The 22,883-nt window shown below is 39.8% G+C and overlaps 2 protein-coding genes across 4 annotated transcripts in view; one reads left to right on the forward strand and one right to left on the reverse strand.

Annotated features, from left to right (window-relative positions):
* Positions 1-21,704, reverse strand: part of GTF2H1 (general transcription factor IIH subunit 1) — a 37,582-nt gene extending 15,878 nt beyond the window's left edge. The window contains exons 1-9 of the mRNA XM_028117685.2: positions 21,269-21,704; positions 13,435-13,603; positions 10,121-10,313; positions 9,212-9,374; positions 7,767-7,860; positions 6,167-6,316; positions 5,961-6,040; positions 593-720; positions 397-484 (exon numbers count right to left, since the gene is read on the reverse strand). Of these exons, the coding sequence (XP_027973486.1) occupies positions 397-484; positions 593-720; positions 5,961-6,040; positions 6,167-6,316; positions 7,767-7,860; positions 9,212-9,374; positions 10,121-10,313; positions 13,435-13,588 (1,050 nt within the window). The 5' untranslated portion in view covers positions 13,589-13,603; positions 21,269-21,704. The remainder of the gene's footprint in view (positions 1-396; positions 485-592; positions 721-5,960; positions 6,041-6,166; positions 6,317-7,766; positions 7,861-9,211; positions 9,375-10,120; positions 10,314-13,434; positions 13,604-21,268) is intronic.
* Positions 21,705-21,790: 86 nt separating this feature from the next.
* The window catches only part of HPS5 (HPS5 biogenesis of lysosomal organelles complex 2 subunit 2), a 46,719-nt gene continuing 45,626 nt past the window's right edge, over positions 21,791-22,883 (forward strand). Inside the window, exon 1 of one of the 3 annotated variants that reach the window (XM_028117683.2) lies at positions 21,791-21,815. The gene's annotated coding sequence lies outside the window, so the exon portion shown is untranslated. The other 2 variants (XM_028117680.2, XM_028117681.1) reach the window with 2 other exon arrangements.

Here is a 22,883-nt window from a genome sequence, read left to right on the forward strand (position 1 = left end):
AACTCTCAAATGCTAGGTTTAATATGAGGCCCCAATCCTATCTTTTAAAATCATATACACAAACCTTTAGTTTTTCTTCCTGTCATCCTGCCTTTGTTGAATACTCTTGCCCAGAACACAAACTGTATGTCAATATGTGTGTATGTGTACATGTGAAGGAAAAAAAGAGAACAAAACCAATAAGAACAGTTAATAGACAGGAGTGCATGGAAAGCTGGCTGGCAAGTTAAAACCAAGATTCTTTAAAACGTTCTACAATTTACGCCAAATGCTTACTGTCTTGGTCAGACAAACAGAGTCATTTGAAGTAATCAAGGATTAACATAAAATTCTAGCAGTTATACAAGGTATCTGGAGAAACCTGAGCTCTAAACCTTCTGAACTTTTTACCCATACCCTTTTGACTGCTGGCTGGAAGCAATCTGCATCTCCAGAATTTCCATCGATGCTGCTGGGCTCACCATTTTGTTCATTTTGTGCTTCTCTTAAAACAAAGGGGGAAAATGTTAAAAACCACAAGCAGAACAACCACACAATTCCATCTGGCTACCTTGAAAAGCCTAGTTATTACACCTTTGCATGTATACTTAACTGTTTCCTGAGACCTGCTGCCAGGACCATGGCACTGTGATGGTTAAACCTCTTGATGATGGCAGCATTACTATTCTCCTTTATGGATTTAGAATTAGAAGTAGATGGCATGGAAGAAATGCCATAGCCCTGTGAGAAACAATTGGAAGATTAAAAATCAAAATAAATTTCTGGTTTTCTTATCCATTATGAGAGACATGCTTAGCTGAAAAAATTCTCTGCATGATGGGCCTATATTAATTCTGAGCATTACTCAATTTTTACAGATAAATATTTAAAAAGTTACATACACATAAAAAATACAATATGCCCCTTCTGCCATCACAAAAATAATCTTAAACTGTGCATTTTGGGGTGCCTCAGTGGCTCAAGTCATGATCCCAGGACCATTGGGATTGAGCCCCACATCGGCTTCCCTGCTTAGCAAGGAGTCTGCTTTTCTCTCTCCTTCTGCCCCACCCCACCACTTGTGCTCTTTCTTCCTCTCTCAAATAAATAAAATCTTAAAAAAAAAAAACCTTAAACCATGCATTTTTAAAAAAAATATTTTAAGTCATCTCTACACCCAATGTGGGGCTCAAACTTAACAACCCTGAGATCAAGAGTTGCATGCTCTAGACTGAATCAGCCAGGTGCCCCGAACCGTGAATTTTTTTAAAGAGCAGTTTTGGATATAGTTAGCAAAATATTAAATGAAGAAACAGAATACAGTGGGGAAAAAAGCATGAACTTTGGAGGCACATAAATATGGATTCAAATTCTGGCTTTGTAACTTTTTAAATATTAGTCTAAGCAAGGGTAGTCAACTTTTCCAAGCTCTGTAAAAAGAGGTATTGGAGAAACAGATATTTTCAAACACGTACTGAGTTTGTACTAGGCCTTATAGACAGAAAGTTGTTAAGACTTTGTGCTAAAGGGGACGCCTGGGTGGCTTAGTCGGTTAAGCGTCTGCCTTCGGCTCAGGTCAGGATCCTGTGGTCCTGGGATCGAGTCCCGCATCAGGCTCCCTGCTCGGTGGGGAGCCTGCTTCTCCCTCTGCCTGCTGCTCCCCCTGCTTGTGTATTCTCTCTCTCTCTCCCCCCTTTCTGATGAATAAATAAATAAAATCTTTAAAAAAAAAAAAAGACTTTGTGCTAAAGGAACCAGAATATTAGTTAGTAGGATGTTGGGCTGTAAGCCAGTACACACGGTTAAGACTTCTATGTGCTGCATGAGAGGAAGGAGCCAATCCCACTGGAGGAGAGCAGAGGTAGGTTCAAAAAAGCTTCATGGAGCACCATAAATTGATCAAGTGTTTGCAAGCCAGACATGAAGACAGTAACATTTCAGGGAAAGGAAACTGCTTAAATATAGGTGTACAAACAACATAATGCATATTGTGTCATGGCATTTTTCTGTACTGCAGTTACACCTTGAACGAAGCGTGGGTCAGGAATTGGTGAGACATAAGGCTATAAAGGTAAATGAAAGATTACAAAAAGACTCCAACACCATTCATCCCTTTATCAAATAATTACTGATGCCTTTTATATGCCGCATGCAGGGAAGAGGCCAGTAAACAAGAGGCACCCTCACAAAACTTATACTCTACTGAGAGAAGATCACTTTTGAAAATGACAAATGGTATGAAGAAAATAAAGAGGGTGGCATGATACAGTGACTGGATGGAGAGGAGGCACTACTTCAGATAGAGCGGCTAGGGACTGTCTCTCTTGAAGAAGTCTTTGAACAGATGTCTAAAAGATGGGTAGAAGCTAGTTAGGCAGAAGAGCAGGAAGGAGGAATAGCAAGTGCAAAGACCCTGAGGTAGAGAAAGCTTGGAATGGACCTGAAAGAAGGTATCTAGAACATGAATGAGCGTAAGTGGCCCAAACTGAGGTAGAAGCAGGCAGAGGCCAAATCAAGAAGAGCCTTGTAGGAGTTTTGACTTTAAGTTCAACGAGAATCCATCAGTTTTACACAGAAAACTATTATGATCTGGTTTATAACTCTTACTGACAGGGAAAAGTAACTATAGGGAACAAAAGTGGAAACAGGATTATCAGTTAGGAAGCTAATGAAAGCAATCACAACAAAAATGCCAGTAGTCTAATAATAGTGAGAGGGTGTTAGGTGTGGAGATGGACAGATGTAGACAAGTCAGAGATGTATTATACAGGACTTGCTGATAAATGAATGCTAGAGGTAAAGGAAGGGGAGGAATCAAGGAGACACCCAGGTTTTGGCTTGAGCAACTGAGTACATGGTAAATTTTTTTTTTTTTTTAAAGATTTTTCAGAGAGAGAGAAAATGTGAGCGTGGGTGCATGCGCATAGGCGGCGGGGGGGGGGGTGGCGGTCAGGCAGAGGGAGGAGAAGCAGATTCCCCACGGAGCAGGGAGTCTGACGTGGGGCTTGATCCCAGGACCCTGAAATCATGACCTGAGCCGGAGGCAGACGCTTAAGCGACTGAGCCACTGTAGGCGTTCCGGCGTTCCAATGGCCATGTTTTTTTTTGTTCGTTTTTTTTTTTTTTTTTATTGAGAGAGGGAAGACCCAGGAAGAAATAGGTTTAAGAGAGGAACAAAAGGCTACATTTTGTACATTTATGCTGCGGTGACTGTGAAGTACCTAAGTGAGGATAGCAAGTAAGCAGGTGGATGCCTAATTTTGGAGTTCTGGGGTCAGAGAGACCATGGATACCTGGGATTCATCATTACATGTTAGTATTTAAAGCAATGGAATGAATATGATGTATTCAGAAGGTGGCCAAAGGCCGTAACATGGGAGAGTTACAACAACTAGAGGATGACAGAGGAAAAAGAGGCACCAAAGGAAAAACTCAATCACCTAACATTTCTATTAAGGGGATTGGTTATATAAATGTTTACATTTCCATACAATAGAATACTGGGCAGGCACTAAAAACATAAATAATAACAACACCTATTATTTGTTGAACACTCACTGTGTACCACACTCTTCACTCTTGTAGCAATCCTATAAAGTCAACATCTTTTTTGTATTGCATTTTTTCAACTGAGATATAATTGACACATTAATATTTTATGTTAAAGGTATAAAATGTGTTAAAACTCGGTATTTATATATTACAATGATTACCCTAAAGCTGACATCTCTGTCATGTCATGTGACTATCGTTTCCTGTTTTGTGGAAAGGACAACTAAGATGCAGCAACTCTGAAGTTTGTAATACAGCGTTGTTGACTATATGCTGTGCATCAGATCTCTGAACTTATTTATCTGCTAGTGGCAAGTTGGTACCCTTAACCAACATCTCCTCAATTTTCCTACTCGCTGCTAAGGTCAGTACTATCAACCTCATTTTATAAAAAAACTGGCCTTAGAAATGTTAAAAAAAAATGAGAGAGTCTAAGCCAGGTAGTTTGGTTTTATAGTCTATGTACTTAACAACTGGTTTACCTTGAACTGATAATGATAATAGGCAAAGTGAAGAACAAAGTCACACATGGATATGTGTAATATGTCATCATTTTTTTAAAGTTAAAAAATTTGAGCAATCTACACCCAAAAGTGGGGCTCGAACTCACAATCCCAAGTTCAAGAGTCACATACTCTTCCAACTGAGCCAACTAGACACCCCAATATAGCAACATTTTTATTTTTATTTATTACATTTTTAAAAAATATTTTTTATTTATTTATTTGAAAGAAAGAGACAGCGAGAGCAGGAACACAAGCAGGAGGAGTGGGAGAGGGAGAAGCAGGCTTCCCGCTGAGCAGGGAGCCTAATGCGGGGCTCGATCCCAGGACCCTGGGATCATGACCTGAGCTGAAGGCAGATGCTCAATGACTGAGCCACCCAGGCACCCCATTTTTATTTTTTTTTAAAAGCACTAATGGGGTGCCTGGGTGCCTCAGTTGGTTAAGCGTCTGACTTTGGCTCAGGTCATGATCCCAGGGTCCCGGGATCGAGCCCCACATCAGGCTCCCTGCTCAGCAGTGAGTCTGTTTATTCCTCTCCCTCTGCCTGCTTGTAATCTCTGCTCTCTCTCTCTCAAATAAATAAAACCTTAAAATTAAAAAAAAAAGGCACTAAAATCTTCTGCCCATATTAAGCTATATCTTTAAGCTTCACAAAGCTTTATTTTTTCAGGATGATTAAGGAGGACCATGTTTTAATATGCTGAAATTCACAAAGAAAGTGCCTGAATGTGGACAATTACCAAGAAAACTCAATTTCATTAAGGAAACGACTCATCTGGGCACCAAGGATTACTTTCTGCTAAAGACTGTAGGTCAAAAGTTTAAACACTGGTTTCCTCACCTCTTGAGTACCATACACTAAAATAAAGGAAAAAGTTTAGAAAAAGAAAAGACAGGAAGGTTTAAGCATGTGTATATGGCCAGCAGAAGAGGAGCCAAAAGTAAGGTAAGAAAATGAATATCTGAGTGTGAAGAGAATAACTGAGGAAGGCCAGCTCCTAGCTTACAAATAGGGGCAGGGAGGGAACTGAGAGGTAGGGAATCCCTCAATCAAAAGGGATCCCATCTTTCACCATGACTGGATACATCTGTAAGTCTGTAGTCACGATGTGGAGGTAGGTGGTGCATACTTGGTGGTCTAGCTGTTGAAACTTACTGGAATTAGTGCGGGCGCAAGGGTCATGGGTGTGCTCAAAGTCTGACAAACACTGGGCTATGGAAAAATGTTTGTTATCTTTTCTCGGCCTACTGATATTTAGCCACATTTCTTTAGATTAATGTCAGAGAATAAAGCTTGACTCACAAATACATCAAGTCTTCACATTACCTAGAGAAGTACCAATGGGAGGAAAATTCTTTTAAAAAAGGTTTAGCAAGTCATATAGGAATTTCAATTTTTCAAGGCAATTATAATAGCAAACAGTGCTACTGACAAGCACTTCTGATAAATCACTCCAAACAACAAAACTTTATTTTATATTTTCAAAACTGGAATATCTACACTGAAAGCAATTTTTAAACTATTTGAAGACTAGGAAGGCTGTTTTCTCTCATAAATTCTTTTTAATTAAAATTTGTTCTTTTTGTGCGGTGCCTGGGTGGCTTAGAGTTGGTTAAGTGTTTGATTTTGGTTCAGGTCGTGATCTCGGGGTCCTTGGATTGAGCCCTGCGTCAGGCTCTGTGCTCACTGGGGAGTCTACTTGTCCTTCTTCCTCTCCCTCTGCCCCTCCCCCCACTTGTGCTCTCTCCGTCTCTCAATCAAATAAATAAATAAAACCTTAAAAAATATGTATGTTTTTTGTTTCTAGTAGGTTCTATGCATAGCATGGGGCTCGAACTCACAACCCCTAGATCAAGAATCACATGCTCTACCAACTGAGCCAGCCAGGCACCCCACTCATAAATTCTTTTAATACCACGTACCTCATCTAATGGTTTATCTTCCAAAGCTGTCAAATCAAGTAGTGGGTTTTTCACTCCTAATGAAACCATTGTTTTTAACCCTGGAAAATCAATGAAATAAAAAGTTGGTCAAGTCTGACCTTCCTTAGAAATAAAAAATTCACTAACAGCACTATGACTAGAGAGCAGAAAATTAAATTTAATGTGTGTCAGGGATAAACAGTTACCTTTTTCATCTATTTTGGCACATTCTGCAAAGAGGTCCTTTGACCCTGTATTCAGCCGGTCCCTGTGAAAGTAATGGGACTGAAAGAAACGTGTCCAAAATTCCTTTTCTGTCATGTTGTGGGGAACATTTTCTGCATATTTCATTTTTACTGTAGAAAAAACCCATAAAAGTTACATACAGAATTTCCATTTCTTAAAATCTCTCAAATTAATTGAAATATATACTAATAGTAAAAACCAGATTGAACTGCTCAACTTTATATACTATATATAATAATCTAACTGTAACAAATATAATTTGAGCACTTAGGTAATACACTACCTTTATGAATCTTCACAAATTACAAACAAAACCTTGTCTTGCTCCAAGAGAATTAACAAGTTTCACAGTTTTAGTAGAAATACCAAGAATCAATACCCAACAGACTATTAGTTCAGCACATTCCAGGAGCTCATAGTCCAATCAGCAAAGAAGTTAAGAGTATGGTCTCTTGCGCCAGAGAGGCTGAGTTTAAAATTCTAGGTCCGGGGGCGCCTGGGTGGCTCAGTCGTTAAGCGTCTGCCTTCGGCTCAGGTCATGATCCCAGGGTCCTGGGATCGAGCCCTGCATTGGGCTCCCTGCTCAGCAGGAAGCCTGTTTCTCCCGCTCCCACTCCCCCTGCTTGTGTTCCCTCTCTTGCTGTGTCTCTCTCTGTCAAATAAATAAAAACAAAATCTTTAAAAAAAAAAAAACCTAGGTCTGCCACTTACAATCTATATGATCTTGTGCAAATTACATAATCTCGCTGCATCTTGGTTTCCTCATCTGTCATACAAAGGTAGTTAGAGCGCCCACCTCATAGAATTATTTGTAATGACTAAAATGAGTTAATATACATAAAGGCCTCAGAATGGTGTCTGGTATATAACAAACACTATATATAATTATTACTCTCAGAAAAATATGAAAATAATTACATTACAATTTGATAGCTCTCTGAAGCAGACACAAGCTCCTACAGAAGCAAAGGGGAGGCTTTTACCTGCCCAAAGAAGTCAGGATTTTATAGCGGTGGCAGTGGGGCAATACTTGAGTTCTATGGGGTCTCGATATCTGTTTCCAAAGACTAAAGGAACAGGAGTGAGGGAGTGAGAGAGAACGGTTTAGTCGGTAGAATAACTGAAGTGATGGCTCTCAACCTTGGTTGCACAGCATAAATTACTAAGGCTGGGGTCAAGTCATTGATACTTTTAGAATGGTTTCTGCAAGGGTAAGGATTTGTGGGTTAGAAAGGTCACTCTGGAGGCAGCATGAAGGATGATCTGAATTACTGCTGTAGAGATTCATTTACGGATGCCTCTTGAACAGGTCATTTTGTGCAGGTATGCTAAAGGGTAAATAAAGTTTAAGAACGACTGATGGAAGAATGGGAAAGTCAGCATACCAATGAACTGATGACAGCACATTATATACTGACTCGTTAATAACTACCACATGTCTTCACATATTTTATTGCACTTCATCAGGAGTAAAGGTAAAGCTTTTTGTTTTTCACTAATGTATTACTGAACTCATCCAAAGAAATATTTCAACTATGTGGAAAAACTGATTCTTCTTACCTGCTGGATAGGTCCTAAATATGGACTCAATGATATCAGAGGTTAAATTGTATCTCAGACCATTACATCCATCTGTTTGGGGCCGGACATCAGCCTAAAATAAAAACCACACATATATATTCATTAGAGTATCGGGGGAAGATGTGTAAGCATATAATAGACACTGGACAAAGCTGGCAAAACAGACTTTCTGAATAAACTACAGAGACAGAAATTAAGTTCCTCACCCTTACTTTTGGCATTGAGAGAGGGCTCAAAGAAGCCTGGCTTGGTTTCACATAATCTTACTGATGTGTAAAATCTGCATCCTTGAAAATTCAACATGGTCAAATAGGTAGACAGCTAGTGGAGCTTTAACATAATACTTGTACGGGGCGCCTGGGTGGCTCAGTTGTTAAGCGTCTGCCTTCGGCTCAGGTCATGATCCCAGGGTCCTGGGATCGAGCCCTGCATTGGGCTCCCTGCTCAGCAGGAAGCCTGCTTCTCCCTCTACCACTCCCCCTGCTTGTGGTTCCCTCTCTTGCTGTCTCTCTCTCTCTGTCAAAATACATAAAACCAAAACCACCCCCCCAAAAAAACCCATAAGACTTGTAGAGTTACCAAAACAACTTAAACCTTAGTTACTAAACAAATAGTATCTGACTGGTTTCTTTAGGGAAGGCCTTATTAATTCAATTCACTACTAAGCACCCAGGAAGATGCTAAACATGTAATTGGTACTCAAATTTTTGTTAAATGCATAAATACCGCTTTGGTTCCACCAGGGTATAGACTAAATGAATCCCACTTTCTAATTCTACAGGTAAGGTATTCCCAATTTTTCACTAAAATACATTTTATAAATCTTACTTCTTCTATAACACCATGGTCATTACAAATTTAACTCTGTATTATAAATAAAGCAATCATAAAGAAAGGTATCAGAAAGTTCTAAATTTAAAAGAATTAGGGGAAACAAGTATTACTTCAATTGCTAAAAGATTCTCTTTATTAAAGTCCATTTACTTTCTAGCATGTAAAGGTCAAGTCCCCAAACCAAAACGTATAGCTAGCAAAAAGTATCTATTTAAAAAATACTGCATATATATATTTTTTTAATTTTATTTATTGAGAGAGAGAGAATGAGACAGAGAGAGAGAGAGCACAAGCAGGGGGAAGAGCAGAGGGAGAGGGAGAAGCAGACTCCCCACCCAGCAGGGAGCCTGATGTGGGACTCGATCCCAGGATCCTGAGATTATGACCTGAGCCAAAAGCAGCCACTTAACTGACTGTGCCACCCAGGCGCCCCAGTACTGCATATATTTATATTTTAGAAGAATACCATAGAAAGCAAAGTATCCACTAATTTACTTTAAGGAAATGCTAAGTTTTACCAAAAAAACGGCATTGTTAACACATATATCAAGGTTTTCTTTTCCCTTCAGAAATCCAGAAGGGTCACATACCAGAAATGCTGCAGAAATGCCAACATCTTGCTTATGATTGGATGTAGAACTCTCTGTTGCATTCACATTTAAACGATTGGCCCAGAATTCCTCAGCACTGATCACTTGACTAACAACAAGGTCTTTATAAAGCTGAAACAAAACAGGATCTTCTTGCAGCATTCTGGTGATAGAATATATTGAATATATTGAACTTCTAGAATAAAACACTACTTATGTAACACTTTAAAAAGACTTTAACTACTTTAACAACATGAAACCCTGAGACACTCGACTTCCATTTTATGATGCTGGAGCAGCAGAGGTCATTTAGTTCATTTGTTAGTAATTACAACAAACAAAAAACATTTTTGGAGGAACAAATGAAGATAAATGGAAGGCTGAAAAAGTAAAGACTAAACTCTTTGAGGGTATGGATTTGGTGTTATTCATCTCTATATCCAGTGATACAAAGGTCACCATGCCTGTATTTGAACTGTACTGCATTCTCTTTCACATATGAACGTGAAAAGGGGGAGGTATGGTTGAGATTTTCCGGCCACCAGTTTCTCACTGATAGGCACTTAGAGACTTAAGCATAGATGGCATGGAAGATACTGGCGATGGAATTAATTTGTCTTATCAGAAACTCATTATTTCATGTTTTCTCAACTTTCTTACAATGTGATTTCTTTCAGGTTTCTCATTTACAAACATACTTCTAATGCTCTCCTGTCATCTCTGTGAAGAGAACTGGGAGAAGGAATGAAAGGACCTTATCACCTCTGAGTCTCAGTTGTGTTCCTCACCAGATGTTAGGCTTGAGGCAGTTAATTTAGTTTAATGCAGCACAAGGGATAAGAAATAAGCTGTTACTCTACTAAGAGACTGGAGAGAACCTAGTGTCTCTTTATTCTTTTCCCCCTTCACCTGTTTTTCTCTTCCAGCTCCTTATTCGCTTTCCTCTTGAATTTGGGCAGCAGCTGCTGGAGAAGGTCTTTCACTGCATCTCGCTCTTTCACAGCTGTGCTTTCATTGGAAAAATGGAAGTTAGTTGTGTCCCCAGCATGCAACACCAGCTGAAGCTGAATTTTAGCTTTTCCTTCTGGACTGATTTTCTGGCCTAAAAAGAAGCATGAGACAAATTAGATGAGGACACCCACACTGGAAACTGTCCAACAATAGGCTACTCTCCTCCCAAGAAAATTCAGAATTCCTTTGGGCTTTAGCTGCCCTGCTCCAATCTTAATGCTTTTGCAGAAATGCCCTCTTCTCAAATAATCAAATATAATCAGAGCACAGTTTAACAAATTCACTGCTAACACTCTGCTTCCTTCTTTAGTATCCTCTTTGTGTGGCACTTCTCACTTACTGCCTCCACCTCAAGATACTAAAGGGCTTTTGTTTCCATTCAACTGGGGCAGATCTCTAAATAGCCAACTAGGAGTCCTGAACCCACCCTGAACATCAGACTCCAAAAAACACTATCATTAATAAAAATGATCTGTCATAATTCAAAAAACTCCAAAACACAGCCCATGTCTTACTAATTGCAAAGAAGAATACATAATTTTACATTTGAGAGATCTGGTGTCACCACTTCAACCCAGTGATGAAACTTCGTCTCATCCAAAGTGGGTGGCACAACCTCACACTATGGGCTTTCTGTGGGGATAGGATAATAAGTAAATACCATCACCTAGGAGGTGTCCTTGCTGCGAGGGTTTAATCTGAGTATAATCAAGCGTGTAGACCTTACTTTCAGTTTTTGAGAAATACAGGTCTACACAAATAAAGAAAACCTTGAAGAGGCAAGCAAACATAATCAGAATGTGATATGTGACAAGCCTATAAAGACTAAAGAGACTACAACTCCATCTGTGAAGCTAGACTGGATATAGTTTAAAAAAAAAAATCACTGCTACAGAAAACATTATTGGGACAAATGAGGAAACATTGTTACCAAAAATTTCTTGGTGTGAAAATATTACAGAGCAAAGTGTTTGCACACATAATAGTAAGTGGGACATATTGTATAGGTATGCATTGTACCATTCTTAAAATTTTTCTCTTTGAAACTTTTCATAATAAATTGAGGTTGGGAACCTCAAAATACACCAACATAATGGAGAACTTGTACTCTTAAAGTAGTGGGCCTCATGGCAATAGTAGTGCTTGTCTTTGTCAGGGGAAGAAAGATGGAGGGGCTTTGCCCCATGAAATGGGAGACTCTTGGTAGTGTGAAACAAGCTGCCTAGAGCTCACAACCCAAATCGCCTAGGTCCTAAACAAACTTTTCCAATAAAGATGCGACTTCCAGATCAACAGTTTAGATAAAATATCTTACTACCAAAAACAGCAATATAGAGGAATTACACTGTCAGCCAGCCTACTCTGGTATTCTATTTCTCAAAAACAAAACTATCACCCCTTTCTAGGTATCTTTTCTCAGTCATTGGTTTATCCTTGTTCCATCTTAGACTTTGCCTCTGAGAGGCCTACTTCTGAAGTGTTTTTTATTTATTTACTTGAAAGAGAGAGAGAAAGAGCACAAGCAGGGGGGAGTGGCAGGCAGAGGGAGAGAGAGAAGCAGACTCCCTGCTGAGCAGGGAGTCCAATGTGGGGCTCGATCCCAGAACCCCAGGATCAAGACCTGAGCTGAAGGCAGAAGCTTAACTGACTGAGTCACCCAGGTACCCCCTGAAGTTTTTTAATTAGCTTACTTAACTGCTGATTTTCACCTTAGTAATTTACTATTGATAACTTTCAGTGGTTCCTTTCAGAAATGGGTATTTTTTTCAAATATTCAACTTAAAACAAAAACTGATCTGGTGCAGATCTAGATTTGGGTATGCGCTCTCCTCAGTAACAGAAGAATTGTCAAGAAATAGAAGGGTATATTCTTCATTGTGTGTGTGGGTATCACAATGAGTACGTGTTTTGCACAGCTACAAGACCAGCTTCCTGTTTAAGAGAAATGCTAATAGAGGCAGTTCCTAATTTATGAGTTTCTTTTGGTACAAATGTTAGTTTGTAAGAATACTAGGAGGAACTTGGTGAGGCACTTTTCCACAGAATTTTATTATTATTTTTTTTAAAGATTTTTATCTATTCACTTGTCAGAGCGAGAGGGGGAACACAAGCAGGGGGAGTGGGAGAGGGAGAAGCAGGCTCTCCACTGAGCAGGGAGCCCCATGCGGGGCTCAATCCCAGGACTCTGGAATCATGATCTGAGCCGAAGGCAGACGCTTAACGACTGAGCCACCCAGGCGCCCCTTCCACAGACTTTTGAAAAGGAGATAGTATTACCCGAATAGTGGACAAAAGACCAGATAGCTTAGGACCTAATTATGATGAATTTTAAACAGTATTTCCTTTTGAAAGTTAAAATTCAAATTGTTTCTGTGGAGACAGATGAAAATCTTGGTCATTTCCAGCAGCAAAATAGAGGTAAGTTCTTAGGGCCACTGTTGACACACAAAGGGCATTTATAAATTGAGCACTTGAATGTGTAAGGTTGACTATTTTTTGAGGTGTCATGTTCCTTGAAATCTACACAGGATTTTATCTAGGAGAAGAATTTTCTATCCAGGAAAAAAAATGAATTCACATTAACGGTTGCAGTTCAGATACCACAATTTGTTAAGGATACCCCTTTATCTCCTATCTCCGTCCAATAAAAAAGTGAGTCTATCTTCTCTCAACAGATGATGGCCACATAACCGAAGATTAATTAGACTACTTGCTTAAATGATAATTTTATGAAAGGGCAATCTGCCATCATCTATCATTTTAACGCGTTTAAACATATGAAACATCTGAACCAGTAAATCTACTGCAGGGATCTATCTCACACATACAACCTCACAAAGATATTACCCCACAGAACTATGCTGAAGTATTGTTTGCATTAAAAAAATTCTGGAAACTTCCTAACCGTCCTTCAACAGAAAACTAATTAAATACATGACTGTATATCCATTTAGCAGACTATTATGCAACTCCTTAAAGAAGATACATGTGGAGAGCTTTACATGATGTAGATTTACTATATAAAACTATACAAAGTATATTACTAATCACAGGTTACAGAATAACACATATTCAGTGGTCCCACTTTATAATTATTTCAATATGGTTGATTTTTTTTGGACACTATAATAAAAAACCCACAGACTATATGAGCAATCTTTTTATAAAATAACTAACAAATATTCCATCAGACCTTAGTATAGATGACTTACATTTAATATCTGCATACATATGGCTGATTGTAAATCTGTCTTTGCCTTCAGGTGCCCAAGCGATTCTTTCTGCCATGAGGTATAAAGCTCCATCCTGCTTCTTCTGACGCACCTTCTTCACAATCAGCAAAACTTCTTCAGATGAAGTTGCCATGATGCCTAGAAAGTGCTAACAGAGACAAAAAATTTCACATCTCAATTAGGATCAGATTTGTTGACTTCTGGAGTCCTTTCCAAATCTAAACCTAAACTAATAATGAGGAGGAAAAAAGTCCCTGATTGACAGTTGAAGATAAAGTTGTATGGCATTATCCTTTAAAATTAAATTTCATCTGCTCATACCACAGGTATGAATTTATACAACACAGTTTATGACACTTGGCAGTTTTTAAACCATTTCTACCTATTCTAATCAGAGTATTTTCAATTTTACTTTTAGTTCCTCAGTAATATTCCTAAGTCTTAAATGTATGACTTGACTACAGATATACTGTCTTTTATCTAATCTAGATCTAGAATTGTAGAACTTTAGAATTAGAACCCTATTGAATGTTTAGTTCAGTTGTTTTAGCTGCAACAACTAAGTGCCATGGGGTTTGTGTGATCTTCCCAGAACCTCTCTCAGAGCTGAAACCACACCCACGTTTCCGGATTCCTGGTCTAAATATCTTCCTGTGTGCTTTAAAATAAAACTTTTAACCCTTAACACTTCAGATGCTATTTCCCCCATCCTTTAACAATCAAATGTCTTCAACTGTTCTCCAGGTCTTGGCCGAAGATTCACCTGTATATGGCTAATTCATTATCTAGGCAACAGCTTTTAGTCTCCCTACCTCTACTCCTTCCTTCCCAGTCCTGGGATAAATGCTCAACCCAAATCCTAGAGGCTTGGGTGTGGCTGTCTGTAATATGAGGCTGAAAGGGAATGTGAGGCTATATGGGCTTAACAGGAAAAAAGCCATGATTGATGGCAATGTTTGCCATGGGCTGAGATGGGAAATGTGATAGCACAAATGCCCCATATATGTCATTTCTGGTGAAGTGATGACTAAGTTTTCATTCTCAAAAAAGATGACTTAAAACATAATTTTAAAATATTTACTTTTTCAGGGATATCTTAAAATACAATTGTAGAGAAATTAACATATCACAGGTAATAGAATTAACACAGGCATAAGAATTAAATTTGCCATGAGCAAACAAGTGAAGCTTGATTGAAACATTTTTCCTGGAGGTTAAAACAACTGGGAACAATGAAATACTGGATCTGCCACTGATTATTGCAAAATAATTGAGGAACATCTCTGTTCGGACATAGTGGGAAAAGTAAGCACCAGGAAGAGTGGCAGGCATTAAAAATAATGGAAATCAGCAATTCTACCATCACCTCTTATGATTAATGAAAAATATGACTGGATTAAAAAACATTTTAAGGGGTGTCTGGGTGGCTCAGTTGTTAGGCGTCTGCTTTCGGCTCAGGTCATGATCCCAGAGTCCTGGGATCGAGCCCCGCATCGAGCTCCCTGCTCAGTGGAGAGCCTGCTTCTCCCTCTCCCACTCCCCCTGCTTGTGTTCCCTCTCTAGCTGTCTCTCTCTGTCAAATGAATAAATAAAATCTTTAAAAAAACACATTTTAATTGTAGTTGACACATATTACATTAGTTTCATATGTATAATATATAATCTGACAAGTTATGCTCACTCACAAGTGTAGCTACAATCAAAAAATTTACTCAAGCAGTAATTTAGAAATAAAAATTACAAGTAAAAAGTGAAATCTTAAGTTCTCTTGAGTTGATTTCCTGAATTTTGAGTAGCTAAATATTCCCTTTCATAGGTACTCTACAGGTTACTCCACCCGAGGAACAGAAAGAAAAAGGGTCAATGAGAATACATTTATTCAATAAATTTGTGCTTAGCCAACAAATCTAGGGATTATCCAAAGATAAATGTCTGACAATAATGATTTTTGCTTTTAAAGAGATAAAGATATGTATCTGTGTATATAAATTAGAATGTGTGAGGTTCCTAAAGGGAGATAAAAAACGTCTGAATTAGGACTCAGAGGCCATTTCTTTGCAGAAGAGGTTTTGTCAAAGGTTTGTCATAGGTTTTTTAGTGCAATTAAAAAAATTCAGGTATAATTAACAAACCACCAAAATGCGTACATCTTAGGTGGTCTGTTTGATGTATTTCGACAGTTGTATATACCTATGTACCATTACTCAAAACAAGACAGAGAACATTTCTACCACCTCCCCAAAATTCTCTCATGTTCCTTTCCATTCAATTCTCTTCCTCTCACCCTCCAGCAACTATTTTCTGATTTCCATCACTACAGGTTAGTTTCCTTCTTTTCTAGGTTTTCGTATAAATAGAACCATGCACCATATACTGTCTCTGACTTTTCACCTAACCTGTTTTTTGAAATTCACATTATTACATGTATCAGTAGTTTGTTCTTTTTTATACATAATTATGGATTGGGTCTTATATAAGGATTCTGACAGAGAAAAGGAGATAGGCAGTACAGGCAAAGGGAACAGTTTGGGGCAAAGGCTTGAGACACAAGGAATGGTAAGTAGTCTGCTCTGGATGTAGTATAAAGTTCATGATAAAGATCAAAGGGATATGGAATCAGATGGTTAAGATGGAAACAGTGGAGAATGCCACCATACATGGTAGACAACAGAAAACCTCTAAGGACTTTTGAACAAGGCAGTAATTTATATCTTAGGAAATTAATCTTTCACAATATGAAACAGACTTAAGAGAAGGACTAGCAAGGGTCTGAACCAGGCTGGTGGCAGCAAAAATGGAGAGGAAGGGACAAGGAGGAATACTGAGGAAGCAGGATGAATAGACACGGCAAGCACTGAGGCTGTCATGGCTGCTTGCTCATACCCCATTCCTAAGCCCTACTGACATGAGTGCAGTGGTGCCATCTACAGAAAGAATTTAGAAGAAAGAATAGGACTGAAAGCGAAGACAAGGAATTCAGTTCTGGACATGAAGAGTGTGAGGTGCTACTGAGTCATGCAGGTGGAGATAAATTAACTTGTTTTTCACTTGCCAATGAAAATACTTCATGTTGTTTTACAATCTCCAGTTTGGATATCTATAAAACATACACGACAAAGACTAACGTTCTTAATATATAATACCATCTTTTAACTGATTTACTTATTTAACACCCTCCTAGATTTTGATTAGAGTTATTACTGTTTAAAGTTTGAAAAACCACTGTCTGAAAAGACTATTTAATGACATGGAAAGATACACTGTTAGATAATCGAAGAAAGCAGAAAAAAAGACATGTAATTTGATTTCATATTATTAATTTATCTAAAATGTACTCAATGTAGGGAGCCTGGCTGGCTCAGTTGGTAGAGCATGCAACTCTTGATCTCAGGGTCATGAGTTCAAGCCCCATGTTGGGTGTAGAGCTTACGTTAAAAAAACAAAAAAGGTACTCAATGCTTACTAATACGTGCCAGGCACCGGGCTAAGTCCTTTATAGGCATTATCTCATTCAGTCCCCAGTTAACAATCCTGAGGTAGGTTCTATTATTAGTTCTATTCTGCAGATAAAGGAAACTGGGTCTAAAAAAATCAAGATGCTTTCCCAACACATCAAGGAAGTAGACAGCTTTGAATCTGGGTCAGCCTGACCTTGGAGTTCCACCATGCTATTTTGCAAGGACTGGAGGGATATATACACCAACTTCATAGTGGTTACCTATGGGTGATGAATTACAACTTTAATGTTCTTTTTGTTTTCTGGATTATACTAAATACGTATTTTATAATGAGAAAAGTAGTTATTAAAAAAGTCTTTCTAAGAGTTTGTTCCCTAACAAACCAGAGATTTATAAGGTAATATGGGAAAAGTGTTAGGGGTGTTAGTATAAGAAAACAATTGTTATTTTCAAAATTTCTGTAATATGTATCAATTGTTCTTTATTTACTTTAAAAATTTAATGTATAAAGAAAATTTTATAACATTTATGGAACTATTTAATACTTAAATGTTAATTATAATACACATTATAACAACTTAGAATAAAAAAAGTTTGTACTATCTGAAGTTACACTGTATACTATACAAACCACATTTTAGGAAACGTGAATCGAAATCTGAAAGATAGGAGGGGAGGCTTTATGGACAGGGGGAAAGCAGACAATTTTAAGTATGTCCATATATGGAGGAAAAGCAGTGAGCAAGGACAGCTGATAGAGCAAGTCTACCATTAACTGGGCTTATAGGCACAAATTAAAAAGTGCTAGGTTTGGAGAACAGAAAAACTTTTTTGACACAAGGAGGTAAGAAAGAAAAGATGAGTTGAAGACACTGAAACTGTAAAATGGAGAATTAGATGGAGAGAACCATCAGAGTCAGTCACTAGCATGTAAAACCATTTATATTAAAATCCATTTGGGAGAACACTAAAAATAAATCAAAGATAAGTAACTGAACATTGGGATGACTAGTCAATTGTCTCAGCTAACTTGCTTGGCAAATTTCCTTGTTCATTTGTAGCACCTCTATTGATTGTACAAGAACAGTTTTAGAAAGTTTATTTATTTTTTTTAAAGATTTTATTTATTTATTTGAGAGAGAGAGAGAGAGCCAAGAGTGGGTGGGGTCAGAGGGAGAAGCGGACTCCCCACTGAGCAGGGAGCCCAATGCGGGACTTGATCCCAGGACTCTGGGATCATGATCCGAGCCGAAGGCAGTTTGCCCAACCAACTGAGCCACCCAGGCGCCCAAGTTTTAGAAAGTTTAATAGAATCAGTGGGGATATCCTACAATGCCTTATGTGATTTCCAGATTTTTCTGAAAGATGGCTCGCTCCTTGGGTAGCAAAAACTTCTTCCCAGTAGGCCTCTATAACAGCCACAGAATATTTTGTTTATGAAAAATATTGGTTAGTTCCATTTAAACAAATCAGTTCGATGAAGATCTAGCTTTACTTAAAAAACTATCTTTTACAGATTTTTTTATTTATTAGAGAGAGAGCTCACATGTGCGCATGCGGGGGACGAGTAGAGGGGGAAGGAGAGGGACAAGCAGACTCCTCGCTGAGCACAGAACAGGGCTCAACCCCAGGATTCCAAGATCATGACCTGAGCCGAAACCAAGACTCCGACACTCAACTGACTGAGCCACCCAGATGACCCTACTTAAAAGATTATTTACTTCATGAAATTATCTGCCACAAGACTTCTTTAAATAGCAAGATCCTCCAGTAAAGGGATTAATTCATTTGCAGTTAAATATTTGCTTGAAGTTAAACGTACATGCCTTGCTGAGCCTTTGCACATTCTCCTCCTTTCCTATCAACTGGCTTTTACTCATTTTTTTGGTACTTAAAGTACTAAGTTTCAAAATTACTAGGCAAGACTTTCTGTTCTCTTGATAGCACTTATCACAAAGACAATTAATTTCTAAAGTAATTCTTTTAATGTCTCTCTCCCCTGACAGACTACAAGCTTCATAAAGGGAAGACGGTGCATGTATTGTATTCACTGCAATACAGCACCCAGCCACATATTTGGCCTATATGAAGAGTCCAATAAATACCTGTGACACCTATTTAAGATCCTTGTTGTTAAAAGAACACCAGCTTGGTAAGATACATAAGACACCTTTGCACATATATCCTTGGCTAAACTCCAGGAAGCATTACAGCTCTCAGAGATCACAGTATCATTCCTCAGAGATTCCAGTAATTGGCTTATAAGGAAACAGGGATAGAAAGAATTTGAAACTGATCAACAGAAACCTTTAAATTACATCTCTTTCTAATGTGCAGAGATAAATGGGGCAGGAACAAGGACAACAGGTGAAGTCTAAACTCCATATCAGCCTCTAAAAGAAGGATTATTAGAGAGAGCTGCTGTATCTGCCAGCATACAAAATGGAGATCTGGAATGCTGCTTGCTATGAGGCAATCCAAAAAAATTTTAACAATTCAGCATTACAGGGAATAGGGCCTTGAAAGTATGTAAAAAGAGAACAAAATTTACCATTTTAATGAAAGCTACACACACAATGAAGCTATTAAGGGGAATAACTGATGTAGCAATTTTGAGACCAAGCACTTTTTCATTTTACAGCAGTGCAGGGAGAGGCAGAAGGAGGAAAATGCGACAGAGACCAAGACAGAACGAAACGTATGCTCAAATTCACCAATAAGTACTGCATGCCGACAAGAGTACAATATCAAAATTGAGAGAGCCATCAGTTAGTAATCAAAGTGGGGAAGGGAGAGACTTATTAGTTGAATGCCTGATACTAGCCACATTGAAGGCAGGCTAAGAGAGAAAAGAGGAAGGGCACAAGACACCCCTAGCAGCAGTATCCATGAGGTAGAAATAGTGGTCAAAATGCTAGGAAAGCTCAGTCTGATGATTGGGGAAAAAACCCAGCAGCACAGAAAAGCAGGGCTAAAAGGTGGAAAGATAAACCAGCAGGGAGAAGATAAATGCCTCCGGGGCAGTACATGCAGGAAGCTGATCATTTGGTTTATTGAACAGATTCCTCTCTGCACCAATCTTCCTAGTATTTTTAAAGAGCCCACCAAAAAAAAAAAAAAAAAAGAGCCCGCCCTGCATTTGCATGGTTAATTTACATCTACACTACTGTGAATGTATATAATATCATCTAAGAGAAACTCAAACTTTCAATCTGCTGCACTGCTAAATGTCAGCTGAGTAAGGGCAGAAGAACAGGCTTAATGGCCTCAAATGATCTCTCCCTTCTTCCCAAATGAGGGATTTAGGTCTGTCTGCTAAAAGGTACAAAGTTCTCTCCTGAGCCCAGTCCTTCCGTAAGCCATAGGCCTGATACTGGAGATTATCTTCCCTTCTGTTGTGACTCCTCCATCTCATTTGTTAGTTTTGACTTTAAAAATCTATTTTAGGGCTGGCAATTTTGGATTATTTACCAAAGCCCAGTTAAGCGGTTTTCAAACTGTTCCAAGAGGGGAAGCCGACTGGGTGGGGCTTGGCCCTCCCAAATTCAATTCCATCAGAGCATGCTGTTTTGTATACTGGAGTTCACAGTAAGAATTCGTGGGGAGAAACTGTTCCACTGCCTCATGGAGTTAATACTGCAAGGTGCATTTCAAATCACTTAGTTTTTATATGTTTTTCAAATTCGGTCTTCCAATAGGCAAAAGGGTAAGTTTTTATATTTCTTCCCCCTCCCCCACTATACAGACGCCAAAACGAGCGTTTAAGAGTCAACTGAATATACTCCTTTAGTCAATTTTGTCTCTGAGAACATTGGGGAATTTATAAAATAATTATACATTTCCATGGGTTGCTGGTCTATTTTGCATCATTACAAGACAATAAAATTGGGCATCGAACAAAACTGGGCGTGCGGATTGGCACACGCGTTAGGGTTTTAAGAAGCGGTAGGATTGACAGGTCAAGAAAAAGGTGTGCAGACGCTACGGTGAAAGCTGTTCTCTTACAGAAGCCGAAAGACTTAACAGCACATTTCCTAACGGGAAGGGATCCTCTGTCAGGCAGAGGCCTCCACGTCCTTCATTCTCCGGAGCCACGTCTGATCCTGGCTTTGGGTAAATCTTCGAGTCCCTACTTTTATTAATGGGGCAGACTTCCCACAGGCCAGCAGATTAGGGGTCGCCTATCCCCCGCTTCAGGACAATAAAGGGCTACCGAGACGGCTGACTTAGGAGTTGTGGCGACGGCAACAGGGACACAGGGAAAAGGGGTAGAATCCGCGCCGTCCTGCGGCCCCCGGGCCTGTCAACTCCTCACTCAACCACCCACCCACCCCCATTCTTCGGTCTAAACTTACCAGGTGGAAGCTACGGCCCTGGGCAGGGAGTACGTAACTGGGCTGGGTCGGGTCGAGTTCCGCTGCGCTTCTTAGAGACGCTGCCGGGAGAACGCTGAAACCCAGTAGCCACCGCCGTCGCCACCGCCTCTGTTACTGGGGGGTCTCGCCTCCATCGCTGGCTGCGAGGACTCTGAGGGCACGTGACCGGAAGTACCAAGGCGGGCCTGCCGGGCACGTGACCCAGAGCGCGGCCGCCATGACACCTTCCGCTAGTTCCCTCCCTCCCCCGCCGGTTCCCGGCTGTTTCATTTCCTTTCGCCGGTCTCAAGCTGTGAAAGGTTCCGGGATCCTGGCTGGCTCACCCCTTTAGCCTAAAGGTCCTCCGGTCCCTGTTGGCGCTGCGTCGTCAGCCGGCAGCAACCCGTGGACTGCAGGCCGCAGAGAGCGTAATTGCGACCGCGGCCGGAGGGGGAGGGACCACGCGCAAGCAGGGGCGTAACCCGTCACGTGACAAGGAAGTACCGTTAATAGCGTTGTCCCCGCGTCCTCGGCGCTTCTGGATGACGTAAGTCAGGGAGGGGAGGTGCGGAAGGGGAGAAAGACTCTCAGGTGTCGCTCTTAGTTGCTCGTTTTAGTGTGTGTACCGCTTTTAGTTGCTCGATGCGTGTTCTGGCGGTCGGCAGTGAGAGGGTCTGATCCGCTGAGAATTGGGGGCTGCCGGCCTGGAGTTGATGAAGCGGGGCTGAGCAGTGCTGCTGGTCTGTGAACCTGCTTTGAAAACTTGGTTACTGAGGCTTCTCTCCTGGAGAGATCTGAATACAGTATTAAAGATACCGCTGAAAAAAGGTATTGGTTCCGCTATAAAGCTTCTTGGGCGCAGGGACCGTGTGCAGCGGTGGGTACAAAGCATGCTGAATGCATGATGCATTTATGAGTGAGTTGCCATTTCTCTAAGGTGAAGAGTTTTGATTATTACTTCTTGGGTAGAAAGATCCTGTTACGGAATCTCCTACTTACCCTTCGCATAGTATCTCTAATTTTTGCTTGCTTCCTTCTGTCTTCCTCTTCCACGTAGCTAGTGGGGGAAAGAGAACGCTCTTGTTTGCTTTTGATGTGTGAGCAAGCAAACATTGTGGTCCATTGGTAGAATGAGTACTAGGGTGATGAGAAAAACCTTTTCTTAATCCTACTCGTTTATGTTACCATCAACTTAATGCATGGAAATGGAAAGATGATTAGATTTGGACTCAGGAGAAGTGGATTCTAGTCTCAGCTCTGCCTCAGCAGAGTTCTGTAACCTTGGGCAAACCAGCCCTTAAGAAGAACTGTTGCACTGACTTGGGTAAGCATTTATAGCCACCTTTTATTTGCTTAGTTTTTTTTGCTAGGCTAGAGTGTGCAGGCTTAACAGAAGTAATATTTAAACTCAGCTTTGCAGAAAGGTAGGGTTTTGTTAGATGGATGAAGATTCAAAAAACAGTATTAAATCATGGAGGCACAGAAAGTTTATACAATGAAAGGGACAAAAGATAAGTTGGTATAGTTGGAAAGTAGGGGTATAAAGTGGAAGATGAGGCTGGAAAAAGAAGTAAGGATGAGATCATAGATTATGTAAGAAGGGGAGCGTTTGAAG

This window comes from Eumetopias jubatus, unplaced genomic scaffold, assembly GCF_037043125.1.
Source record: "Eumetopias jubatus isolate StellerSeaLion01/CBP00866 unplaced genomic scaffold, mEumJub1_p1.0 scaffold_13, whole genome shotgun sequence".
Classification (NCBI taxonomy): Eukaryota; Metazoa; Chordata; class Mammalia; order Carnivora; family Otariidae; genus Eumetopias; species Eumetopias jubatus.